General features: G+C 37.5%; 1 protein-coding gene across 8 annotated transcripts; it reads right to left on the bottom strand.

The window, feature by feature from the left end:
• Window positions 1–517: 517 nt before the first annotated feature.
• On the bottom strand, window positions 518–23,705 carry LOC113973188 (ATPase family AAA domain-containing protein 2-like). Of its 8 annotated transcripts, none has more exons than XM_027695116.1 (23): window positions 23,637–23,705; window positions 21,766–21,814; window positions 20,844–20,922; window positions 19,779–19,868; window positions 18,737–18,827; window positions 18,429–18,544; window positions 17,144–17,318; window positions 16,380–16,468; window positions 15,891–16,050; window positions 14,373–14,463; window positions 13,637–13,951; window positions 12,940–13,045; window positions 11,495–11,675; window positions 9,843–10,028; window positions 8,506–8,641; window positions 8,159–8,355; window positions 6,897–7,056; window positions 6,436–6,558; window positions 6,269–6,352; window positions 5,443–5,733; window positions 4,611–4,735; window positions 2,177–2,305; window positions 518–703 (listed from the first exon to the last, which is right to left on the bottom strand). In XM_027695116.1, exons 2-23 carry the CDS (start codon window positions 21,800–21,802, stop codon window positions 665–667), a joined length of 3,000 nt encoding a protein of 999 aa, XP_027550917.1. In that variant the 5' UTR covers window positions 21,803–21,814; window positions 23,637–23,705; the 3' UTR covers window positions 518–664. The 8 variants fall into 8 exon arrangements, with proteins under 8 accessions (XP_027550917.1, XP_027551173.1, XP_027551085.1 ...); XM_027695372.1 differs by having other exon boundaries at window positions 21,766–21,817; window positions 23,637–23,663; XM_027695284.1 differs by having other exon boundaries at window positions 23,598–23,642.
• Between the last annotated feature and the right edge of the window lie 1,771 nt (window positions 23,706–25,476).

Raw genomic sequence — 25,476 nt, 5'->3', positions numbered from 1 at the left:
TTTCTCTTATACTGTGGTTCCCAAAATTGCACACAGTACTAGAGGTGAGGCCGCACCAGCGCAGAGCAGAGTGGGACAATCCCCCAATTGACCGGCTGGCGATGCTTTGCCTGATGACCCCCAGGACACAGTTGGCCCTCCTGGGTGCCAGGGCACTGCTGACTCATATTCAACTTGCCATCAACCAGGACCCTCAGATCACTTTTCGCAGCACTGCTTTCCCACATCTTGTTGCTCTCTGTATGTACATCCAGGATTACCAACTCCAAGGTGCAAAACCTAGAACCATTCAGTTCACTTCTTTTCACTAGAAATGAAGTTGGAGGAAAAAATAATCAGTTCCCATGAACTGTCTTACAGTGATGAAAATGTTTGGAAGCTTTATGACAAAATCAGTAGACAGAATCAATATCCTCTAGAAGAATTTCATGCCGTTTTCATGGAAAGAAAACATTTTGTCCTGAAATGAGTTCTTTCACCCAGCGTGCAAGGGGACGATTCGCAGTCAGAGTTGAGGTTATGTCTGGTTTCAGTTGTGTACTGAAAGAAGTTTCTTTCTTCTATTCTTTTTTCTATAGCTGCTCCAATTACTGAGATGTTATACATAATTTATCTATTTGGGAGCCATACATCAACTTCAAGTAAAGTATACTGAAGTCAAGTATCAGAGATAATTTAAGGCGGCAATTTCTTTCTTCATTGCCTAATAAGAAAAAAAGACAAATTAGGAGTCAGCATGAATGCAAGCTTGAGAACCCTGTTTGCTTCTTCATCAGAAGAATTAAGAATCTGTTCATACATACAATTGTTAGCAATATTTAGCCAGTACATGTGCTACCACCATCACAACGTCTTTCTAGACCCGCTACCCAAAACAGAAGTAGGCTAGAGAGTCTGCAGTGATTTGCATAATAGGACTATGGATCTTCATCAATGGTTGTTTCAACAATGAGAAAAGAGGCAGTTCCTGAAGAGCCACAAATAAAAGCTGGAACTGTTCTGTTCTGCGCTCTAAGTACTTATTAAAGTCTCTCTCTTCATACAGTAGAGGTTGCTCCCAGCTAATTCATGCAGTCACTCTGAATAGAAGATATTTTTTGGTTAAAGCTAAAGGTAGAAGTAGAAAACAAACAAAAAAATGAAGTCCAGTCACAAAAGTTCACATGCCCTGAGATAACATAAACAGGTCCCTTCTCATGATAAAACACATCACTATGCTATGTGAGAGAAGGGTGCATTTTTCAGGCATGGCCTCCCTGAATCCACAAAATCCTCAGTGCTGTACAGTCAGAGCAGAGCATCTCTTCTAACTCTTTATCAGCTGTAGAAGAAAAGATCAAGATGACTAAGGCCAAAGAGAAGACGCTTCCTATTTTTTTAAGGCAGAATGAGAGGCATAAAGAATTTTATCTGTTCTCAGGCACAAGCATCTGAAAGACAAATGGTTTCAAGGATCTTGAAGCTAGACTGAATATCCAGCCTATCTGAATCAACTCAATACTGGGAATCTCCAGCTGGAACCATGGGTGCCTGTGGAAGATTTCTGCTCAGTTCTGACAACTCAGAAATCCTCTCTTAGAGGAAGAGATTAGAGAATTTGACCCATTAGCATCAAACTGTCATAGGCAGAAAGGTCCCCATTTGTCAAATTGAAGATGCTTGGGCCATGCTAGTTAAAAACAAAGGATGGTGAGACTTGAGAAAAGTCTCAAATTCTTGCTATGTTTCATACTTAATTTCTTTTCAAGAATGGACTGACTACTATACGAGCATTACTATGTGCTACTTACTGCCCGCAAGGGAAGAAAGAGGAAGTGACAGACTGAGAAAAGTGCCCTCCTTTTGCAGCCCCCACCCCTGAAAAGGTTCTGGAGAAAGACTATTGGCAGACTGAGGTTAACTGGTTTGAGAGGCCTCTGTGGGTGGACCCATTGTCTTCAAGCCTTTTCCTGCTAAATCTGCCAACAATTATGCCAAATAGAACAATGGTTTTGCAATATGGATAAATGTCTTCCAGACTGAAATGACAAAGTCTTGTGAAACAGGCAACTAGGCAGTAAAGAATAGTGCTAAATAAGCATAATGTTCACAGTGCACACATATATATATGTAACACGTACACAAACACACACATAATAGTGTGTGACAGAAAGTGCTATAAGACAATAAAACTTACCTTCACTAATTCAGTTTTGTCATAATCTTCCCTATGTTGGTAAATGCACTGGCTGAGAACAGCATAAAGTCTTTCCATGCAAGATAAACTGACGTTTTCAGTTGCCATAATAATAGAATCCAATACTTGCTGAAAAAAAATTGGAAACTACAGTTCAGAATAGCACAGGATACATCCTACTTTCTTATATTGTTGAATAAAAGTGGCACTTCAGAGAACTGATTAAATATATGACAAGATTTAACTGGAGAAAACAAAGTAATTTTTTATATTTCAGAGAAAAGGGAGGCTTACATTTCAGGCAATATTTTCTTACTCATCAATGTATGACATCAGTGATCATAATTGCCAATCGTCTGCTTCTAGAACACCAGGGAATGACACAATCTACTCTGTCATAGAGTAGCTGCCACAGCAAAGCCACAGTTGCATTTCATTCGAAATGCAATACAAGGCTCTGGAAAATGTGTCTTTGGACACCAGGGTACAGATCTTTCAGATACAGCTGTAACAGCTGGAAACGGAACCATCCTTAGTTGCTCATCTTTACCCATTAGCTGAATGTGTACTGTGGCTAACATCAGTTAGTTCCCACCTTACCACTCAAGAGTGAGTAAACTAGCAGTGTGACTACCTGTAGCAAATTACCACTCTCTCATACAGTCCCTTCTTTTACCAAAGATGTGAATGGGATAATCTCTGGGAAAGCAATGCTAACACGCTAGTGGCAGCACTGCTATGGCTGTTCAGTAGCTCTTTGTTGTGTGAGGCTGTGAAGATGTAGCTTAAGAGAGCAGCCACACCAAACAAAAATATTACTGCCTGACAACTGCTTGCTATCAAACTCTGTGTCCCCCAGATCAGCTAGCACAAGATTTGAGCACTCCCTTCAACTTCATCCTATACAACATGCAAAGATTCACAAAAATGACAGTGTGCTTTCATCTGCTGCAAACACAAGAGCTAGGACGGGACAGAGGTTCATGGCCAACATCCCGTATGAAACTATTTCCAATTGCTGCCACACAGGTAACTCTGTGCTCTTCTGTATGTTCATCAAGTTCTACACGTATTACCAAGCAAAAAAGCGAATACACACACACACACAGAACACCCAAAAAAACAAATAAAAAACCAAAATCAAAAACAAAACCACAAAAAACCCCAAACAAAACCAACCAAACAAAAACCCTGTACAAAACCAAGCAGCTACAGTTTGGAGGGGCTCTCTGGTACAGGCAGCAAGTTCCAGCGACACCCATGTTAAGGAAACAAGTTTTCTAAAAGACGTGTTTCAGGACTGTAGCTCTGTGCTTACAGCTGAAACAGGTATAACTCTACCATTTCTCCAGTCATTAGGCAATAACTTTGGATTACACGCTGTTAGCACCCTGACTCTAGAAAAGCCTATGTGGCCTCTTGAATTACACAGGCACACATGAACAACAGAACCCCCTGAAATTTACTTCCTTAGGAAGCCAGCTTAGAAAGTTAGTTTCACCTCTACAAATCAGGCCAACTCTTAAAAATGTGAAAGAAATTGTGTTGACAAGCCACTTCACCAATGGAGATTTCTCTCTGGTCACATTCTCCCCACACAGGGGAAACATCCAGATAATACTCCTTTTCTCATCATGGCAGGTAAAAAGCAACCTCCATTGCTTTGACCAACCTCCAGGACTTCAACCTAGCAATTTCTCGAATTCTCCTCAAGGTTATATTCCCTGAAGGTCAGGTCCTTCTTCTACCCTCTCATGCAGAGGAATCTCTCATCCCAGCTCATGCAGAGGAATCTTTTTTGCTCCCTGCAGCTAGGTCTATTTTTGCCTCTTTCCCCAGCTGTAGCCTAGGATAGCAGCTTCTCTCCTACAGGGGCCTGGAAAAACCTTGTAACACTGCAACTGTATGAAGGCAAAATTTTAACACTGGATTTTGAAAGCATTTGAGAAAAGCAGGTATTAGTATTTTATCCAGGTTGAGCTTTATGTCAACCTACTAATTTCAGGTTTCAAATAATCACTGCTAAAAATCAAGGTCCTTTTCCAGTTCCTAATAAATGAAAACAAGCAAACAGCAAACCAAAACAACACCTGCATCCCCAGTTCATCATAAAAACTGCCAAGATATTAACAACCAACAATAGTAGCAGGTTGTCAGTGGGCTATTTTAAAATTTAACAAGCCCTTTTACACTAAAAATTAGGAAGAGAATCCAGTCTCCCAAAATTTAGTTCAGCAAAAGCAAGAGCAGCAGTCCACACCAGCTGTGGAAACAACAGTCATAGTCCATCACAAGCTGAATTATTTCACAAGCAGTATATCCCTCTCATAAGTTGTTTTAATTGGCATTGGTTAACAACTGACTTAATTTACAACCATAAAGGTACCAAGAAAATGTCCTGCTTCAGTGTTAACAAAATTGATATTAGACTTACTTTGAGTTCAGAGTAATCCACAGATACTCCCCGTGTGTGAATTTTCATTGCTTTCCTGTCACTTACTCGCAGTTGCTCATCCACCTGAGAATGTCCCGCATAATTTGTATGATGTACTTGTGAATCTGGAATGACACAAATTTCTTAAGTCAGGATTTCTCTTTATCTGGACTGCAGTATCAGTGAAGTATCCTGTACCTGGAAAAGAGTACCTCTTTGCAACAGAGACATAAGTGTTACCATTTTTTCACTGAGAAATGCTTGACTTCTCCTTTCTTTCTGGCACTGCTCCATAAAAGCTAGAATTGGACACAAAAAAAAAGCACTAGAGAAAAAAAGCAGCGTAAAACTAGGAAAAAAATAGTCATGCTGCCACAAGAGCATTGCACAGTAAAACTCTGGTAAAAAAAAGAAAGGAACAGTAAAAAAAAAGTATTTGAGCTTAGGAAACACATCTTACATTTCAAACATTAGGATGTAATTCTTCTGTTCCACATGTGACTCTTCTATTCCTCACTGCTTAAAGTACAGTTTTTTAACTTAAGCTGCTTATTACAGTACAATAGGTACTTGTACAATAGGTATGAATCTTTAAAATAGGTACCATTTGAAAAATGAACTGCAGAATCAGGAAAAACAGACACTGCAGAAAACTGAATTTGGTCAGCATAACTGGAGGAGCAGCATCATTATGCAAGAAACACTGTGCTTATTTGAGAGACACACAATGGAAGTAACAGAATGGAATTAAGGAAGGCTAAAACCTAATAAATAGTTTAACCCTCCTCAAGAAGAGAAAGGAGATAAATGACCTGTTTGACCTTTCATTTACCATTTGAATCTCCATCTTCAGAAGTTCCAGCTTTTTGCCAATCTGGCATGTCACTCGCCTTTCTTAGGTCTGAATGTTCAGGAAGTACGACACTCTTCCTTTCAGTAGGAGATTCAGCCACAAGGGTCACTTTCTCTCTTTCATTTTCTGTCCCATTTTTCTGTTGTCCTTGAAGTACATTTTCATGTTCTTCCATAGGAGTATCCTGGGAAGACGCAAACTGAACATTCTTCATCTTTGCTGCAATACTGGAAGAGTCTTCCTTTGTTTTGTGTTTTCTTTTTGACTTATCTACGAAGAGATACAAGAAAAAGTAATCTAAACCATTACCAAAACAGTTCTTTTTCCAAAACACAGCATCGTCATCTTACTTGCAAGGAAAATGACCACAGCTTAAGTACCATTGTCTGTCTCCCTACATGTGTCTAGAGAAAAAGTTGCAAGTTAATGAGGTCAGTTTGCTACTAGATATATTATAGGCAGAGAAAGGGAACACACTGCTCCATGTAACTAAAAACTAGTTGAATATTCAGAAACAGCCACGTACAATGTTTTGGACTTCAAGCTGTAGGTGCCATTAAATGTCAGTTCGGTCATTAAGGCCAGGCTCTTACAAAGACAAGCACCCACTGCACTTGAACTTCATAACCACACTGAATGAATGGCCTCAGGATTTATCCCACACTGTGAAGCATAATAAAAGATTTAATGCCTCCAGCATGAAAAACCAGGCATCACAGGAACCTGCTGTTAGGCCACAGGAACAGAGAAGGTAGCAGTGTCTTTATCAGCTTCTCCAAGAAAGTCTGAATAAACCTTAACTTGCCATTAGAGCAGGGGGTACTGACATCCACAGGCACTGCTGGCATTATCATTTTTTCATTACACTTTGGGACTGTTTTCTTATACCCTGCAGAGCAAAGAATTCTGTCTTGCATAGTTGGTTAAAAAGAGTGAGACAAGTCTTAAAATCCTCAGCATCAAAAAACATACCTCTTTCCTCACGAGATTCTTTAATTTCTTGGCAGCGTTGTTCAAAATCTTTATCCAGTTCGTGCCTCACTATGGAATATGCAGTATCACTCAAAGCATAAGCTTTGTGACTCAGGAGGCAATCTGAAATTTTAGTTGGAACTGAGCATTTTCTACTAGACAATGAAACTCTTTATTTTGTTTTACTTAGAATGATTTTTCTCTTTTCATAGGCAGGTTCTGAAATGTTATCTGAGATAGTATTTTCAGCATAACAACAGAAAAGTTAATTATTAAAGCAAAAGCACTAGTTACCAATCAACACATCTACCACAATTTCATGAGCAAACAGCTTATGCAAACCTGGCAATTTTAAACAATCCCAGAGAGCATTTCCTCCCACACCTACTGTCTGCAGATGACATTTATCAATTTACACCTTTAAAATTTTTCCAAACTAGGGATAAAAAGCACATCCTCACCTCCAGGACTTTTGTACGGTTTGTACTCTAAAGCATTGCTACAGATTAGATCAATGTCCTTCAGAAAATCTCCCGCAGTTAGATACTGGTGCATGTCAATCTTGGACAGAACTGTCAAGAGGTCCATGGGCTGTTTAATAACAGCCTTGTTATTGAGTGCCTGCAAATGAAATATATGTGCTTAGAGATTTAACGTAGTAGCTACCAAAATTTATTATTATTATTAATTAATAATTATTAATTATATTTACACTTTTATATTGTTATATTACTATAGATAATGACCAAAACAGCTACATATCTCCTTTCCCTTGCAACCACATTGTTCTAAAATAAATCTTATATATATAAACACCAGTCATTCAGTGTTATTTCACTCTAATCCACCCCAAGGGATTTATTAACAAGAACCTCAGTTACCCCACCTTCAGGGGAGGGTTGTAACAGCATCTATTTTCAAATGAGCTAACTGAACGATTTCTTTACTCAGACCATAAAAGGAGCCTACTGACTAGTTTAGATTAGGACATCTATGTTTGTTTAGATTATTCAAATCTCAGAAACTACAAAGAAAGAAAAAGACAAGTCAATGGATGCTTAGGAGGATGGGACTTCACTGAAAGGCAAAGCTATCTTAAAACTAAAACTGACTTTGAAGTATGTGCCTCTGGCTTAGACTTATTCAATAAATTAAATGAGAGATGCATGGGAGCAAGGAGAAAACATGCAGTCCTTATGGTTGATCTTATACTGAGGAAAGGTACAGATAAAAGTGAGAATAGAATCTGAAAAGTTATTTGACAAGCTGCTGCTTCTACTCCTGTTCTCACAGAAACTATTGACAGTCAATTAAAGAGCTTTTGACTTTATTAAAACAACCATATAGGTACCATTTATAATTACAGAGAAAGAGATCTCTGCTTTTTTTTTCATCGGCAAACTGTGTTGGCATTTGGTGTAACTGGCACTTGGATTAGATGATCCTTGTAGCTCCCTTCCAAGTGAAATATTCTGAAGTTTTAAAAACATTTTAGAAGAACACAGGACTTTCAGTGAAGACTCAAATACAGACATTTGAGAGCCTCAAGGAGTCAACAAAAGTAAAAGTAAAATTCACTTCCTGCTTCTTGGAAAATCAGAATAGTATGGTCCTAAAAACAAAGATAAACCTTCCTAGAAACAGCAAACACCAAGAAACATACACAAAGAGAAATTATGAATACACACAGCCATAATGGGATTACAAATCAACACTCATTTACCTCCTCTGGGTCAACAGGCTTCATAAATGGTCTGAAACGTCTGTCAACAACAAGTCTATGAACCACGTCCCTTAAGTAAATTCTAAGTTCACGCAATGTATCCTCTTCCTGCTCCTCCATCTGTCTTATTTCTTCCTCTGTCAGCTGTCGAGGCTTAGGTGGTGGTGCTACGGGCAAGACTTCCAATGGCTGCCAAGCTTAAATTAATCAGGAAACGACAGTCAATTGATGGTACTCAAATACAAGCACATGAGAAATGATTGGTAAAAAATTACCACCAAAGCAAATACTGTATTAGCTGTTAACTTACAATGAGTAAAGTTTTATACGTAGAATATCCTCCTCACCTGTGTTGTTTTTAGATGCAGGAGGTTGAGCAGCTTGCTTCATAACTAAGTCCTCAAAGAAATGTCTTCTTTCAGCACAGGTAGGCCGTGGGATTTTGAAAACTTCTTCATATTCATTATTAAACAATGCTTTTATCTAAAGCATGAGGAGAAAAGATATTTCAGATAAACAAGGCCACACAAATTTTTTATATTCTGTTCCAAAAGGATGAGTACCTCTCTAAATTAAACTGAATATTCATCTGGATAAGATAATCAATGAAAAGTTATCTTCTTGGCCTTAAAAGGCTAGATTTTTATAGCACGGCAAATTAAAATACTTTATTTAAAGAATACCTTCTAGAATTCAAGCTCCAGTAAGAAACTGTAAGATAAACCACTGAAAGAGGGGTGACATTCACCACCCCCAAGACTGTATTATTTTGTATTTACCTGCCTTGCTGTCTTTTGGCTTGAATCTTTATGGCAGCCACAGAGGGAAACAGGCAAGGCTCAGCAGAAAAGTGGTGGCTTTTTAGTCAGGTGTTTGGGTTTTCTTTAATTGTATTTTTAATTAATTTGAATGAGGTGTCCCAAATTGCATAATTCCAAGCTGTACTCCATTTTTTCCATCTCTATTACCAAAAGGTATGGAAGGAATTTCAATACTTATTTTAGGAGGCCTTTATTAACAGTATAAAAACTCCTGTTACTGAGACAAAATAATCAGAGCATAATTTTCACATTTTGAACACCTACCTTTAGTGAACACTCTCAGATGTCTACAAAGCTCAACATAACCTCTTAATCAATTTTGTTAAGGAACACAACTAAAAATGTATTTCGAAGTTACTTAAACAGGAATTGGACCTTAGCTTTCTAATTTGTCAAGTTTTCACCCGGATGAAGACTGTAATTGAAATTTTTATAAAATAATTTAAATTTGAAGTTATATTCCATCAGTTAACTGTGTGACCATCATATTTTTTCAGTATAAATATTTTCAGAAAAACAGTCTTTTTCTTAGCTACCTTTCAAGCACCATATATTCTTCACTAAGGACACACCTAACAATCTTGAAGCCACTGAAACAATTGTGTGAGGCAAATCTATATATCTGTCTAATAAGCTTGAGTATGTGAGAAGGTAGAAAAAGTTGGGTCAAAGTCAATCTTTAGTCAGAAAACACTTTAGAGAAATGTTTTCATCGTTGTTTTGTCTAAGCAAGTTTTAAGAAACCTGGTTTGGGTGCCTGAGTATGAATTTGCTTAAGAGCAGCACAGCACTCCAATGCTTCAGGGAGTTATAAATTAAGAGGAAATTGAATAATAAAGAAAGAAAAGTATCAACAGAAATACCTCTTCTGGGAGATCTCTGTGTTGCACATCAGATGTTGCAAGGAGCAAAACTGGAGTAAACCTTGGGATGTTCTGCAGTAGTGTTGTAAAAACAGATTTCAGTGTAGGTCCAACAGTCTCCCACCAGGAAGGGATTTGTGGGATATATATGATACTTGGTGCTGTTCTTTGAGCTTCTCGCATCAACTGGTAAAACGAATGCTTGGGTAAGAGAACTACATCATGTAGAACAGGCTATTAAATGATTACGTATCAGTCAAACTATCTTATGAAACAGGAGTACCTGAAGCCAAAATATCAAGACAAACTAATAAATTAATGACTCCTAACAATAAGGTAAAATTTTCACTTTTACTAAAATACAGACATTGCTACAGAGACAGAAACAGACCTGAATCTCTGTCGGATTTCAAAACTAACTTAGGTGTAACATAACTCCTAAAGAGCCTCAGAATTCAACTGATGAGGTGGTGTGCCTGAAAAAACAAAGACTAACCCTTCAGCAAGATTTATTAGCCTGGAAAAATTGCTACACAACTGCGACTATCCCATTTTCAGTTCGGAGTGCATACACACCCAAGTCAGACTGAAGCACAGTCTGAACAAAGAAAGACCTGTGTGAAAAGATGAGGACTAACACTGTACAAGAAGCCTGGTTATAATTCATAACTTCAAGCACATTTTATAAGAGGTAATCAGTCCTTAGCCTGTCTGAAGAGCTAAATCTCTCACAGCCTCTCATTACCAAAGGATCCACCAGACCAGATGATGTGCTTTGAAGACCACAGGCCACTGTTTCCAGATGTCACCTCAGTCACAGAAGACAACATATACCTACTGCATGAGGGAAGCCACAACAGTCCTTTCACACAACAAATTTCTCCATGCACTGTTTCAGATTAACAACCTGGAAAGGAGATGTTCCTCCTACGTGACAAATTAGTATCCAGTCATATAATATGTCTGTCCTGACTTGTACAGCTCTCAAATGCTGCAACTAAAGATCCAAATGTTTTAATACAGTGATGCCAAACAATGAAATGGATTTCCTACCAAAAAGTAAAAAAGAAAAACAGCACTAATCTACTTATATTTCATTTTTCTAGTTATGGAAAACACACCACTGCACAAATCCAGGTGTTCCATGAATTTTAATGATTTTGCTGCACGTACTGCAGCAGTATAAGCTGTATATCTATGTGTAAAAAACGAAACTGTTCTTTTCTTCAAAACCTTGGTTGCCCAACAGATATAATTAAAAAAAAAGGCTACAAAATGTGCGTGACATGCCGTCAGGTTGATGCAGAGCCATCTACTGGTAGCACAGAATCTTAAGAAGCAACGAAAACAACTTTCTGGATCCCACTGAGACCAGCAGCATTTCCTGCCAGAAAGAGGGGTTTATTAGCAGCACCTCCCAGCACCACCCACCTAGCAACATTCTCCTTGCTTCATTTCAAATGAAAAACATGGCTATGTGTAATATCCTTACTTGGTATCATCCCATGTAGAAGAAAAGTGGATTTTAAGACAGAAGTAAATGTAGCAGAACGTTGAAATCAGGCCACCTCCATTAACAACCAATTTTGCGTACTTCACTACTTTATATACAGTTCACCAATCCTACAAGATTAACAAGAAAAAAAAGCTACCTGTATACATGTTTCATCTGGTGATGTGCTAACAAACAAAGTTGGTGTGTCTAGTGTATAAATTGGAAAGTTTTCAAGGGTATGTATTACTGCAGCTGCCAAATCAAAAGCTTGCCCAGATTTTGGCTCTTCAACTAGTAAGAACCGTGGCCTGTAAGATGTCGGCTGGTCACGAGGATTTCTAAAGCAATAAGAAGAAAATAAGTTTAAAAATGAGTAATGAATAGGCACACAGGTGTTAATTTTTTTCCTATGCACTTCTTTTTTTGTAAATACGCTCCCTGTTCCACCAAATAATAAGTTGGTCTGTGACCCGGAAGACTACCAAAGCCTACTTTCTCACAAACTGGTACCATACCTCCACTAAGGAACCCTGCAAGTCACCAGCATGTCTGCTATTCCTTTGGCTGGGTTAAGTAACAGCTCTTAAATCCAAAAGGGGGACTGGCCAGCCAAATACACACACAAAAACTGGTCAGTAACCTGATATGGGGCAGAACAACTCTTTCTCTCAGCACAAACCAATTCAGGTCTCTTTACTGCCCATACACAACCATTTTCATCATGTCTTGATTTTAGCTAACTGTGACATGTCTACACCTGTCAAGATTAGCTGAAATTTGGCCATAGTTCCTGGAGATGGTGGAAGGAAGGTGCAAAACATATCAAGGAAAAAAATTAATGTGGGTACTGAAATACATCAGCAGTATCTGAAGAAACACATGATTTGACTAGTTAAATTACAGCAGTACACTACATATGCATAAAATTTATATTTATTTTATTCAGTCATTCTAATGGTTTCATCTTGAGTAGTCTCTTAATTTTCTGGTTATCTTGCTTCACTAGTGTGAAACACACTTGTGAAGAGGTCAGCAGAGAAATAGAAACAGAGAAAAATAACTGACCCGACAGTGACAATGATAATATATTTTTTTTAACAGTTGGCTTACAGAACAACCACAATTAAAACATCAAAATATGTACATAAACTCAGTAGGTTAAAGATACAAAATACAGACATTGTTCAACAAACCATTTCTCAATTTTTTTTCTGCTATGTAATCGGCTACAGGTTTAACAATCTTGAAAAGTAAAAGGACAAAAGATGGCTACACAAATCCACAGAGTTTTTTTAAGCTAAAAGGACAGAGAGCACATTTTTTGAGGTCTCGAGTCTTCCAAGGAATACCATGGATTAAACCAACATGTTCTACCAATCTGTAGACCACTTTGACTTAGGAAAAGAGGTGTGGGCCGTTCAGTTTGATGGGTTAAGGCAGTGTACTCAGAACATTAGTACACAGTTGTATCTTCACGCTTACTTCTTGCAAATATTGATCACCACACACACAACCCCTTAACTCCATCCTGCACCCCTCACACCAAAACAGTTTACAAACCTGGCCATTTTAAAAACGTAACCATAAAGGGGCCAAACATACCTGCTAAAAATGCAGAATTCTGCCTTTTTGTGATCAGGTGTTTTAGGAGTTGGATTCTCTTCAGAGATTGATGGTGATTCCTCATCACTGTCAATCACATAATTTCCTACAATAGGATTTAAAGACAACAGAAGTTTGTTAACTTTCCTGAATAGTCTATATCCCTTGCATCAATACATCTTCAAAATCAGTGCTGGAAAACACTTCTCTTGTATTTCATCATTTGAATGCTATTTTTTGAAGAGTTCATTCTACCACAGATCCAAGGAAATTACACAAAGCTGTCCTACGTCCCATGATTTGCATTAGGTATTACCCCGCTGTTGACAAAAACTTGTTTTTTTCCTTAGAATAAAGATGACTAAGAACAACTTCTGTAGTTTCCAGACACCTGAAAAACCCTTCCCCCTCCATGTAAGCATTTATTTGGAAAGAGGTGCCTCATACTATAAACCTTAGATCCATCTCTTAAATGATAAATGCAACTTTAGCTACTGTCAGAAACCGGGTGCTCCAGCAAAGAACACATAGTTGTCTGCTGCATACTGTGAGTCACTCACAGCTCCATCCTACACTGTGCACATGCAAAGTATAAAATTGTGCTGTAATTACAGCTGACAGATTTGTGTATGTTGACTGCACAAATCACAAGTTTTTCTTTGGCAGATTTTTAAACAAATGGATGTTATTATCATACCTTGCTGTTGGTCCTTCTTTAGTGCAAGCTCTGCATGGGGAAATACTCTCTGCAAGGCTTGTAAAATTCTTTCCAGTGTGTTTTTTAACAGTGGCTTTGAAATAGCTGATAGTGCTCGCCCAGGGGAAGGCACAGCCCTCTGTGAAGCTGGAACAGTCTTCTGCATGGCCATGGAAAAATAATTTGCTTCTATTTTAATCAAATCCGTGTTTATCTGCAGTCTCTCTCTACTTTCATACAGCTGAGGATAGCGATGTCGCAAAGCACAGAGGCCAGTTTCAGCACATAAGGCTTTAATATCAGCACCACAATATCCTAACAAACAAAACAAGAATCAAATGTAATGTCAGTCTCAGAATTCGAGGCCAAGATTTCTAAACTGCAGCGCTGAAAGACTTTGTATGCAGCTTAAAATTACCAGATTAAGAGACAATTGAAAGAGTTCCTGCACTGCAGAGTTCTGTTACGTGGCTCACAGCCTGATATCCTGCATTTAAGAAGCAGCCCGCTCATCAAAACTTTGCTCCTGGAAAAGATGACTCAAACCCATTCAATGTTCTGAGAGACAAAAAGAAAATTGAAAGCAGTATCTAACTTTGTTTGCTCCCAAGGCATGTCAGCTGCCTCACTCCCTTGCTCTGTAGCAAGGCACAAGAGCTTGAGTACTGCCTGGTAGAAGCTGAGGTTTCCTAGGGCTCAAGTTACATGCAGTAACCCACACTGTTTTCAAACTTACCAACACATTCTTCTGCCAGCTCTTCAAGTAAATTGTCCGATGGCTTCGGATTCCAGTCTCGTGTGTGAATTTTGAAAATCTCTTTTCTTGCCTGAAAACAAAATAGTTGCATTTTAGTTTGCCCTAAGTTTTCTCTTAAAAAATCAACCACAACGCAAACCCACAAAACCTTCTACACTAATAAAAATACTTTTCTTACCTGCTAAACTTTTAAGTATTCTAAAGGTCAGTTATTAATATGCCCTTTGCATTTTCAAGTAGGAAATTTAATAATTCTCTACTTGTTACAACATTGTTACACTAAACTCTTGCTGGGGCCTGCAGTGAAATAAAAGGGATTTATATCTTCCAAAAAATGTGAGTTTTCAGAGGTGTGAGACCTAATGGAGAAAAAAATGTAGTAAAAACCTTTCTCAAATGGACATTTTTTTGTCAAAGAAAATTCTCTCAAATTTAGCAAGATTTCATGGTGACAATCTCATTTCTTCATCAGATTTGCTTTTCTGCCAGTTCATTCAAGTAAAAGAGTCCTTGCACTTTCTTTCAAATTGCTAGAGCTACTACCAAGAAGAACAATAAGTATGACTTAAACTACTGTCACTAATCCAGAAAATGTCAAATATTGCCTATTCTCATCTCAGATCTTTGCAAGACTTTCACTGAAGTATTTCTTGGTACACAGATTAATTATGGCAGATTTCTAGAATTCTTCCACAGTAGGGAATCATGTATTAGATTTGTTTCATGACACCTCATCTCCTGTTCCTGCGAGCAGATGAAAACTGGAGACAAATGTTTGTGTTAAATGCACTGTTTAGTGTACTTTTACTAGCTTTCAATTCAATAAGCCTATTATCCTTTTTCCAAAAAGCGCTAAGAAATATCAGTGATAGTCAGAGAGAAAACACAAAAAGAGGGTTCCAGCTTTGCACACTATCTTCCCACAACCCCAATATTTTTTGGTTGCTCTACATCCATTTCTTCATTGCTTAGGTATTGCAATTGAACTAGAAGCCTTCCAAGTGCTGCAACTGTGCAGCGTACTTCACATCTTAGTCCAAGTCCCTGTTAATAAGTTCCAGTAAGAACATCAAATCCCAACATAATTCACTCCAGTACCACCCTTCATCAAAGTTTTTGTTACCAACGAAGAACTCTTGTGTGCACACCATTTCTTTCACTTTCAAGATGTTACAGCAGTACTTTATAACTAATTCATACATTCATTCTTTCCTAAACATTTCAGTGACTGGCAGCGTCCCATTTTCTTCACCAGTTACTGCAAAACCAATACTAATTACAGAACTAATTACTTGTTGAAATCATCATAATCATATATATTCAGTACTATGTTTGCCCTCCACAGTACAACACAGTCTCTCCAGACAGCCCTCTCTTGTCCAAGCTGTACACTACTGATGGAGACTTGCACAGCTCCGCAATGCTGCCTTGTTACAGGGGTTTGTTATAAAGGTGGACTTTGCTACATAAGCATTAAGGTTGAGTTGAAGTTTTGACCTCTTTGTTTGGCAAGTTGAAGCGGAATTCTCGTTCAAAGCGTCCAGGTCTTCGTAAGGCAGGATCTATAGAATCCAGTCTGTTGGTAGCTCCAATTACCACAATCTCTCCTCTGCTGTCTAAGCCATCCATAAGTGTCAGAAGTGTCCCCACAACAGAGCTAACAGAAAAATAGAATTTTCATACACTGGTTTAGGAAATTTTCTTCAGTTCCACATCACTCAAAAAGACAACTTTTTATTGATGAGATGTTGATTAGTAGAAGACTTGTTATAAGATATAAGAAAATACAGATAATGTATCACAGACCTTGTGCTGATATCAAGCTTAGGAATTGTTTTCAATTACTGTTTAAAAATCATTTAAATTCACTGGCACTGAATTACTAGTTTTCAGGATAAATGAATGTGTCACATCAAGTTAAATAGGTTGCGGTCTTCTTTTCACAAAGATCAAGCTGCTTCTATGTAGATACAAAACATGCCCTACCTATGAATTTGGTCTTGTTTACCAGACCGTACAGGAGCGAGAGCATCAATCTCATCAAAGAAAATAATTGAAGGTCGCATCTGGTAGGCCTACAGTGAAAACACAGGAATATTGAACTTAGTAAAACAGCATTATTTGAAAGATAAAATGCATGAAAAACATTATGATTGGAAAGGCACAAACTAGATTTTTCACACTAGCATCAGGGAACTCTACTAATTGAGCTAAGAGAGTGAAGAGGCACAAATAACAAAAGACAGAAGCCTATGTCAACCCACTGAGATGGGTGACAAGAAACAAATCATACCAGTAGTTTTTATAGTTAATTGGCAACCACCAAGAACAGAGACAGGACTTAACTCATTTACAGGTTCTGGAAGCAACCCTCTGTTACCAATTTAAATGACCATGCTTTCAGCCTGCATCTGTTTCCCTCTAATCTAAAGTCACCACCTCGTGCTTCTTGAAACCTTTTTTGTGACTGTTTGCATGGCTGTTGGGTTTTTTGGGGTTTGAGGTTTTTTTTTATTGGAGGGCAGGGGAGTGGATGTGGTAGTGGTGGCACGTGGCAGGATTTTCTTGTCTGTTTTACTAGTCTTTCCCAATGCATGTCAAGATTTCAAGCCCCTAAAACTCCACTGAAGAAGGAAACACTGACAGTCCCATTTCAGTGGAAGGAGCTGACATGAAAAAGAATGAATTCTTCTCAACCATGGAAAATTAGTTACAACTTGGTCAGAACGCAGGGCATGTTTCAACCTTACCTGCTCAAATAATAAACGAAGCTGTCGTTCAGATTCTCCTATCCATTTATTCAAACATTCAGCACCTTTCCTCATAAAAAAAGTTACTCTCGTGTCACCTTGACTGCATTCATTAGCAAGTGCACGAGCAAGCAGTGTCTTTCCAGTCCCCGGTGGACCATAGAATAGACAGCCTCTACAATTTAAAAAAATTCATTAAAAAAATGACATAAGAAAAAACATCATGGAAAAGTACCTGTTACAATCCCCCATTCCTAAAACACACAACTCTGCTCTCCTAAACAAAATACTTAATGGATAAGATAACGGTAATAGCTGAAGTGTGTGAAAAGTCAAAAGTGTTCCTACAGAATTCAACAAGGCAGAAAACAATATGATTAAAGAGGTGATGCAGAAATACAAAACCTTGAGAAAAGATTGTAGTGTCCCAAAAAGACACTTTTAAAACTTCTGACAAACCAACAGAGGTGATTGGACCCAAACAGTAAAACATTTAATTCTCCCTTGAAAAACTTTAAGTTTTTGAAGAAGAAGTCGTCTAAAGCTGGAAAGATATTCTGCATTTCTGCATTCCCATCAACTAGAAAATCCAGTACAGTGCTGCTTCAAAAAGAATTTCAATGAATAAAGAAGAAAAACACAGAAGTATTTTCTTTTCATTGTTTGCAATACTTTTGAAGTTGCTGAAGGCAAAGAATTTAAAGTCCTAGTTCAATATACCACAACTGAGTTTTGCTGACCAAGAATATATAAAGCTAACAATTAAATCTCTCTAAATTTTGTTTCATAATGCAGAATTCACTTAGCTATGTAAGATGCAGACAGTTTCTTATTTTAGCTCAAGCACAAAAAGCACTGCAAGCTTTTAGTTTCATGTCCTATCAGTTGTAAAACTGATACTTTAGCACTTGAAAAAAAAAGAGTTGGTGGGAGAGGCAACTGGACTTTCATAAAACAAACTACAATTGACTATGAGTAGACGATTCCTTCCTACTTACAAACTAATCAAGTCCACTTGTATATGGGACTCTAAAGTAAACATTTCCAACTCCAGGTCTGAAAGGCAAGGCACTTTTAAAAGATAATCTCACCACACAGTAAATCTTTGGACCTACATATATGCTGGATTCTATCCATTTTTTAAACATCACACTTTACTACTGTTAAAAAACAAAACAAAACACTGCTGAGAATTTTGAAGCATGGGGACATATTGATACCTCAGTTGAATATTCCCCTGAAAATAGGTGAATGAGAACTTATAGTTTTAAACAGTGTCTGTTACCTTGGAGGTTCAATTTTCAGTCTCTCAAAGATTTCTGGATAAAGCAAGGGAAAAATGACCATCTCCTTTAAAGATGAAATGTGGTCAGAAAGACCACCCACGCCATCAAATTGTACCTAAAGTTGAAGTCAACAGAACACATTTTATATGTTAAAGAAAAATGCAACCTCAATAATGTTCCATCAGAAATTAGACGTCAGCACAAAGGAAATGTTCATGGCAATTTTCAAATTGCTTGAGAAAACTGTAAACTGAGGGAGCTGTAGAGGACAAACCTCTCACTGACACAATGAATCAAAAATACTTACCGCATCTATTTGCATTTGCTCAACACCAGCCAGACTGGCTCTAATTTTTGTGGTATTCTTGCCACCTCCCTTTAAGTCATCTTTCTGAAAGCTGAGCAGAAGAGATCTGACTTGAATTAAGGAGGAAAAAAAAGGTGCTTTCTAACTTATGATGCACATAGAAGATTTCTGATTTTCTAATGATAGTAAGTGAATGCAGAAGACATTAAAAATCAGCATAAACTTCCTAAATAGTCAAATATTCATTCCAACTTTTATGTTTAATGGCCATGATTAAGTAAAGGAAAATGGTCACTCTGGACAATAAACCAAGTTAGTTATTTTAACAACTCTTAGCACTTATGAATATCCATGCCAGTCAACACAGCACATATAGGAATGCAAGCTTAGAACAAGTTATTCCATATGGAGAGACCATGGACTGACCTTGATTTGTATGATGGAAGAATCCCTCCCCTCCTCAAACACACTGATATGTTTCAAGTAGTTTTACCTTCTACATTCAAAAAGTTACAGCCCAAGACAATACTTATTTCAGTGGGGATTGACATTATAAAGGCTGCCCACTACTCCTGGACCTTCCTGAGGACTTTGGAATGTGTGTGCCAGAAGATACATCTGAAAGACGTCAGGCTGAAAACTTTTTTGTTAGACTGTTACTAAAATAATTTTTCTAGAGCATTTGTTAAGTAACAAAACCTATTTCCCCTATTTATAACATTTTCTGTTATGGTGATTTTCTTTCTGAATAAACTACGGTAAAGTACAGAAGCAGTAAAATTTTACATTAAGAAATTACATCAAAGTGTGTGTCTCTACCCTTTCCCCATTCTCACCCAGAAATCAAATTGCTTATTAAAAATCAACTCTAAAAATCCAGGTTTAGACAGTCCAGTTACAGTTGTCAATACTAACGGATATGATTAAGTATTGCCACAACTTAGAAAGGGTACAAGATGGAGATGGCAACACTCCATGGATAGGCATATGCAAAGTCCTCCCAAGTAGAATCCTCCCTCCCCTATTCTCCAGTTTCATTAACCTTCTTAAATTTTTCTTCTTCCTTTGTATCTCAAAATCCTCATGATCAGATGAGGAAGGGGAATCACTGTTTGGGACCGCATTTCTCTGTCTGTAAACATTCAAATAAACAAACATTCAAACAATTCAAAGTAAAGAATTAAAATGTGCACTAAGTAATAACAAAATTTAAGTGAACACTATCTGAGAGTTTACTTTGAGATCTAATAAGTTTTCAGATCATCAGACTCCTTATGAATCTGATTTCAAAGTACATTATTTGATTTTTCTTAGGAAGATAAAAGGTTTAACTAGTATGCAAAGAAATTTCTTAACCAAGCTTTTCCTTTTGTCCAATCTCTCTCACATACAAAAATCAAGTTTCACTTAGCATTATGTAGCCAGTCTGTGAACCATTAACCTTTTAAACTCATTTAAAAATTTGGCTTCAAAAATCCTTCCTTCAATAACTGTCTGCTCTCAAGGTTGCTAAACAAAGTGTTCCTATCTAGCAAGGGATGGCACTCTCTCTGCTCTAACTGCTTACAGGATCTGATACCGCTTTGTCATTACTATTACAATTTATAATTTATAATTTCATTTAGCACTTTTCTTGTTTAAGGATACTTTCATACAGAAGTATGAACTGATTCCAAAGAGACACCAGAATCAGTGTTTGAGTGATTAAAAAAAGTCCATTAAAACTTTCATACAGGCCTTCTCTCTATCTAAATTTTCTTTGGTTTTAAGAAAACAATTTACATTCCTCAATATTAAATAGTCTAAGATTTTCGGAGGGACATTCTGCCTTCAGTTCCAGAACAAATGGATTTCAGTTACAGAGTCTCAGCCGCAACCCTCATCATCACCTCATCAATGACCACAAATACAGTAGTCTACATTTTCAAATAAAACCTAAGGCTGGTAAAAAGGTTGGCCTCCCCCAGCCAGTTTTTGTTTTCTTTATTCCCTTAGACTACCATGGCAATAATCATACTACTGACCTATAATTATCACCCATTCAAAACACCTTGAAAGCATTATTCAGTCATGTGACTGAAAAACTATCACTTAATCATACACAAACCTTTTATTCCCTTTGCATGAATCTCTCTCTCTGACAGGTGAAGATGGGACTGAAGAATTTGTCTTATGTTTTCTTGGTTCTGTTGAAAGCAAAGAGCAAGTTTAAGAGAAAGCAGGATAGTCAAAGAGGCAGAAAACGAGACGTGTATCACCCATCTCTCAGTTCATGGGAAGTTTCAAGGGGGGGGGTTAATCAGTGCACAGTAGAAGTGAAAAAACACACACCTGATTTTTTAGGAGAACTGAAAACCACATGAGTTAGATTATCAGGTCTCTTTAATTACTATTCTTTCAAGGATAGATAGGACACTTTTTTTACTGAAAACAATAAGGATGCCAAATAGCCAAAAAAAATCGAATGTCCACAGGATACATGCATTTAATGAATGAAGGTAAGAAATGTAAAGTTGAGTGTGGCGTGTATGCATGCATTTCCATTAAAAAAAAAATCTCACTTCCATCCAAGAAATTCTCTCTTAAGAGAAACTTATAACCCACTTTCCAGTGGATCTTGATAACTCTCAATAAGGCAATGCTTTTCAGAGTCTTCATCATCACTTTCTTTTGCTTCACTTCCTCCTGGTGAAATTACTGCACACAATGTTAAACTGTTTAAGTACTGCTGCAAATTATGATATATTCAAAATACATGACATGTATTCCCATGTATCCACAGCCTTTTATCATGTAAGCATTTTGAAAAAACATAGGGATTTGGAGTTTTTTTTCTCTGAATACCTGTGAGCTCACTACAAGAACAGCCCTAGAATCTTCAGCTGTGGCTTTTACTATCAATAGCAACACAGATTTTCTTAATAGATGAAAAATACCCAGTAGTTCAGTCCATCTCAATTGTTTAAGACAAGGCTTTTGGCTAGGGAATAGTCAAGGAAATTTAAAAGAGAACTAGCCTACAATGCTACCTGGATTGTCAGTTGTTTCTTCATCAGTTGTTTCCATATCTAGGCTTTCCTACTTTAAAGAAATAAGAAAGATCAGGCACAAACATGCAGAAAACCTGTGGGAATATCTAGTGCCTATATAGTATCATTATCAAGGCATGCCACTACACAAAAGATTTTATTAATGCACAGGAGGATGGAATAGGAACATCACTATAGCACCCAGGGTTAGTAACAAGGATTTCTACTCTAAAATAGGGTTTAATAGATGTGAAAGTTTAACACTTAGCCAGATACAAAACTGAGTGTATCAATTTAAGATTTATCAATTATTAGGTTAATAATCCAAGAGTGTGGTAGAACCCCAGACAAAGCTATTCCTAGCAGACAAAAAAAATCATACTGTCATTTGAGAGATGATAAAGTACTATGGTCAATTCTGATCGAAACAAACTACAAATTAATTCAGATCTCAACAAAAGCAACTATGAAAGCAGGCTATGAATATGTTTAAAAACAACACCTGTCAATCAAGAGGACAGTGGACAAACCTAATTTAATAGAGCAAAACGAAGAAAGAGGAAATATGATTAACTGGAGTCTATCGTTTTAACATGACTTTCTCTCAGGAGAGAGAACTGCTTGAGCTCACAGGCAAGGCTGGCACAAGAGAAAACATAGATAAAGCAGTTATCAGTGAATTCAGTTTTTACTAAGATCTGAAGTGAAAACGTAAGACCTGAAACAGCTGTTTGTAAAGTGTCCATTCAAAAATCATAAGGCAATTCAGAAAAAGTAGTATAAGATGTGTTTCAGCATATCATTGCTCTTTCTTGTCTTCTGAAGAAGATATTTCCTTCACCCTTACAATGTAGCTGTGGCATAACAGTAACTGTAAGATGTTAAACTGTAATTAGGAAGCAAGAATGACATTTTCATTTAGACTACACTATGCTTTGGAAGAAGTTTTTTTCAGCTAAATTAGAATTATAACTAAATAATTTCTCTATGTGAAATGCCACTCATAGATAAAAACAGTAAATTAAATTAGAATCTACTTCTGTATGGTGGAACACTCCATGGTCTCCAGTCCTTCACTGTCTAGGCCTCTTCTTTGTGTTATCCAGATAGGCAAGTACAAAAAAAACCCATTGAAAACAACACACATAATCAATATGATATTTTAATAAAAAGAAATCTCAGAAGGAAAAAAATAATTCTGAAGATCATAGGAGGATGACAGAAAGAAAATATGGCAGTTTTTCATAGTTGTTCTGCATTATAGTAGCATTAAGTCATTTTTAGTTTACAGCCTTCCTCAGACAACAGGTTGCTTATTCTTCTCTTAACTGGAATTAAGGTCTCATGCAGATGTTGCATGACTATATATGCTAGAAAAAAAAAACAACTCCCTGCTGTTACAGTTTTCAAACCTTTCAGAAAACAATGTCAATTTAGGCTTCACAAAAAGAATTAAGTCATGGACACACAGACAGAAACACTAGGACTGCTTCGCTTTGCCTGTATCCAACTTCTCCATTTCTTAACTCAACAGGATATTATAAAATTATGAATAAGCATGAAAGAAAAATTAATTAAACATGAAGGTGCTTCTGGTGCCAAGAAGATTGATTGAGAGGGCAAGTTAAATCTACTGAAAGTCACAACATAAAGTGATTGTTTCAGTTCACAAGAACCAGCCCACACATAAAAGATGCTCTGGTGTGAAGATCTCTCTGCAACTAGCAATCCCAAAATAAAAACACCAGTGGCCAATTTAAGCATTGGCTGTGCCTAAAGTCTTTATAGATGAAGCACCTGCCAAATACATCCTCCCACACACAGTCTCAGACCTGTACGTTTTAAAACAAGCCGCAAGCAGGAGACTTTACCTGAGCAACTGCAATGGAACACTTATGGAATGTTTGTGAAGTTGCTTGGCAATGCCCCAAAAAGTTCCAAGCTTGATTATGCCCAACCCCCAAGTCCCTGGTGGGACTCTACTACGGAGGGCACCTAATGATCGCAGAATCATAGAATGGTTTGGATTAGAACGGACCTTTAAAGGTCATCTAGTTCCAACACCTTGCTATGGGTAGGGATACTTTCCACTAGACCAGACTGCTCCCAGCCTCATCCAGCCTGGCCTTCCAGAGATGTGGCATCCACAGGTTCTCTGGACAACCTATTCCAGTACCTCATCACCCTCACAATAAAGACATATCATATAAGTAGCAGCACATAGAGATTTCTCAGCCTAACCACTGAATACATTTACCTTTCCCTGCCAGGAGCAACAGCACCTTCTTCTGTTGTCAAAAGAAGGAGAAAACCCCTAGACAATATTATGCCATGGCACAGAGGCTTGCTAATAAGGCTCATTTTAGTAGCTTCGCATTATTAAAAATACTACTTACTTTGTTCTAAGTTTGCCAAACAAAAGGATTGATTTGTGGTGGTGTAACAAGTTTGTCGAAGTCTTCAGCTTCAACGGATCTCCAAATCCTCACTTTCTTCATCTTTTAATCAACCAATATTACAGAAAATATAACATGAAGATGGTTTGATAGGATTATTTTCCATAAACACAAATTAACTTGCATTAATTCTGCTACTCACTTTTAACTATTTATTAATTCAGTTTTACATTAGCTTTTCCATTATTTTTACAAGGATTTACATGACAATGCCAAGTCTATAACTACAGTGGCTGTCACTTTTATTCTTTTTAAATATTGGCATGCTAACTTTCTTTTGCACTCCTGAAATTTTCCCTTGTAGCAAGAACGATTGAAAATCAACATAGTCAATCTCCTCAACAGGACGACAGAGGCTATCCAAACCTGCTAATTTAAAATGGTTCCTTTCCTGTTTCAAAGCAGAACAGAAACAGCTTCAAAGTTCCTAAAGTGCATGTAGCTCGTAGCCCTCCAAGTCAAGCTAGTAAGAATTGGGAATGCTCAAGGTCCCCCATCACTTGGAATAAGGCATAGAAAGCAATAAATATTTAAAAAAAACCCACAAAAATAATTTCTAACTGTGATCCAGAAGAGAAGGTCACAAATGAATACTCTTTGACCTGTAAGTTGCTAAAACACAATATTTCTGTTTCAGCAGATGTGGAAACTGAATGTTTCACATTTCACACACTTGATGTGTGGGGAACCTTAGCAAAACCCACAGTGTGGGTCATCTAGCAAATGTAAAAGTCAGGAGGTCTAAGCCCATCCAGGCCTTACAGCTATAGGCAGTTCTGTTATGACCTACCCAGAAGGGGACAGTAACCCCGGTTCTTGTTAATAAATCCCTTGGGGTGGATTAGAGTGAAACAACACTGAATAATCGGCGTTTGTAAATATATATATGTAGGGTTTATTTTAGAACAATTTTGTTAAAAAGGAAAACAGGTGTATGCCCATTTTGGTTGTTATCATCAACAACATTAAAGCATAAAAATAACACTTAACGGAAATGTATAAGGAAAGAAAGAGAAAGAAAGAATAAAAGTAGAAAGATGTGTATATATATATATATATATATATATATAGTCACCACCTACTGGATCCGGCAATGAAACTTGTTAGTTGCAGCTTCAATGTCTGTTGGTTGAAGTGACGATCTTGATCCACTGTGGGTGGGGGAAGCCAAGCCAAGCCAAGCCAAGCCCTGCCCAGCCCTGCCCCGCCCCACAAAAAAGCCCAAAAAAAGCCACAGAAAGCCCAAACAAAAATG

Source organism: Neopelma chrysocephalum, unplaced genomic scaffold (genome assembly GCF_003984885.1).
Source record: "Neopelma chrysocephalum unplaced genomic scaffold, ASM398488v2 Primary Assembly neopelma1_22, whole genome shotgun sequence".
NCBI lineage: Eukaryota > Metazoa > Chordata > Aves > Passeriformes > Pipridae > Neopelma > Neopelma chrysocephalum.
Note: the sequence above shows the minus strand (reverse complement) of the source record. Positions and strands in the feature narration are given on the sequence as shown.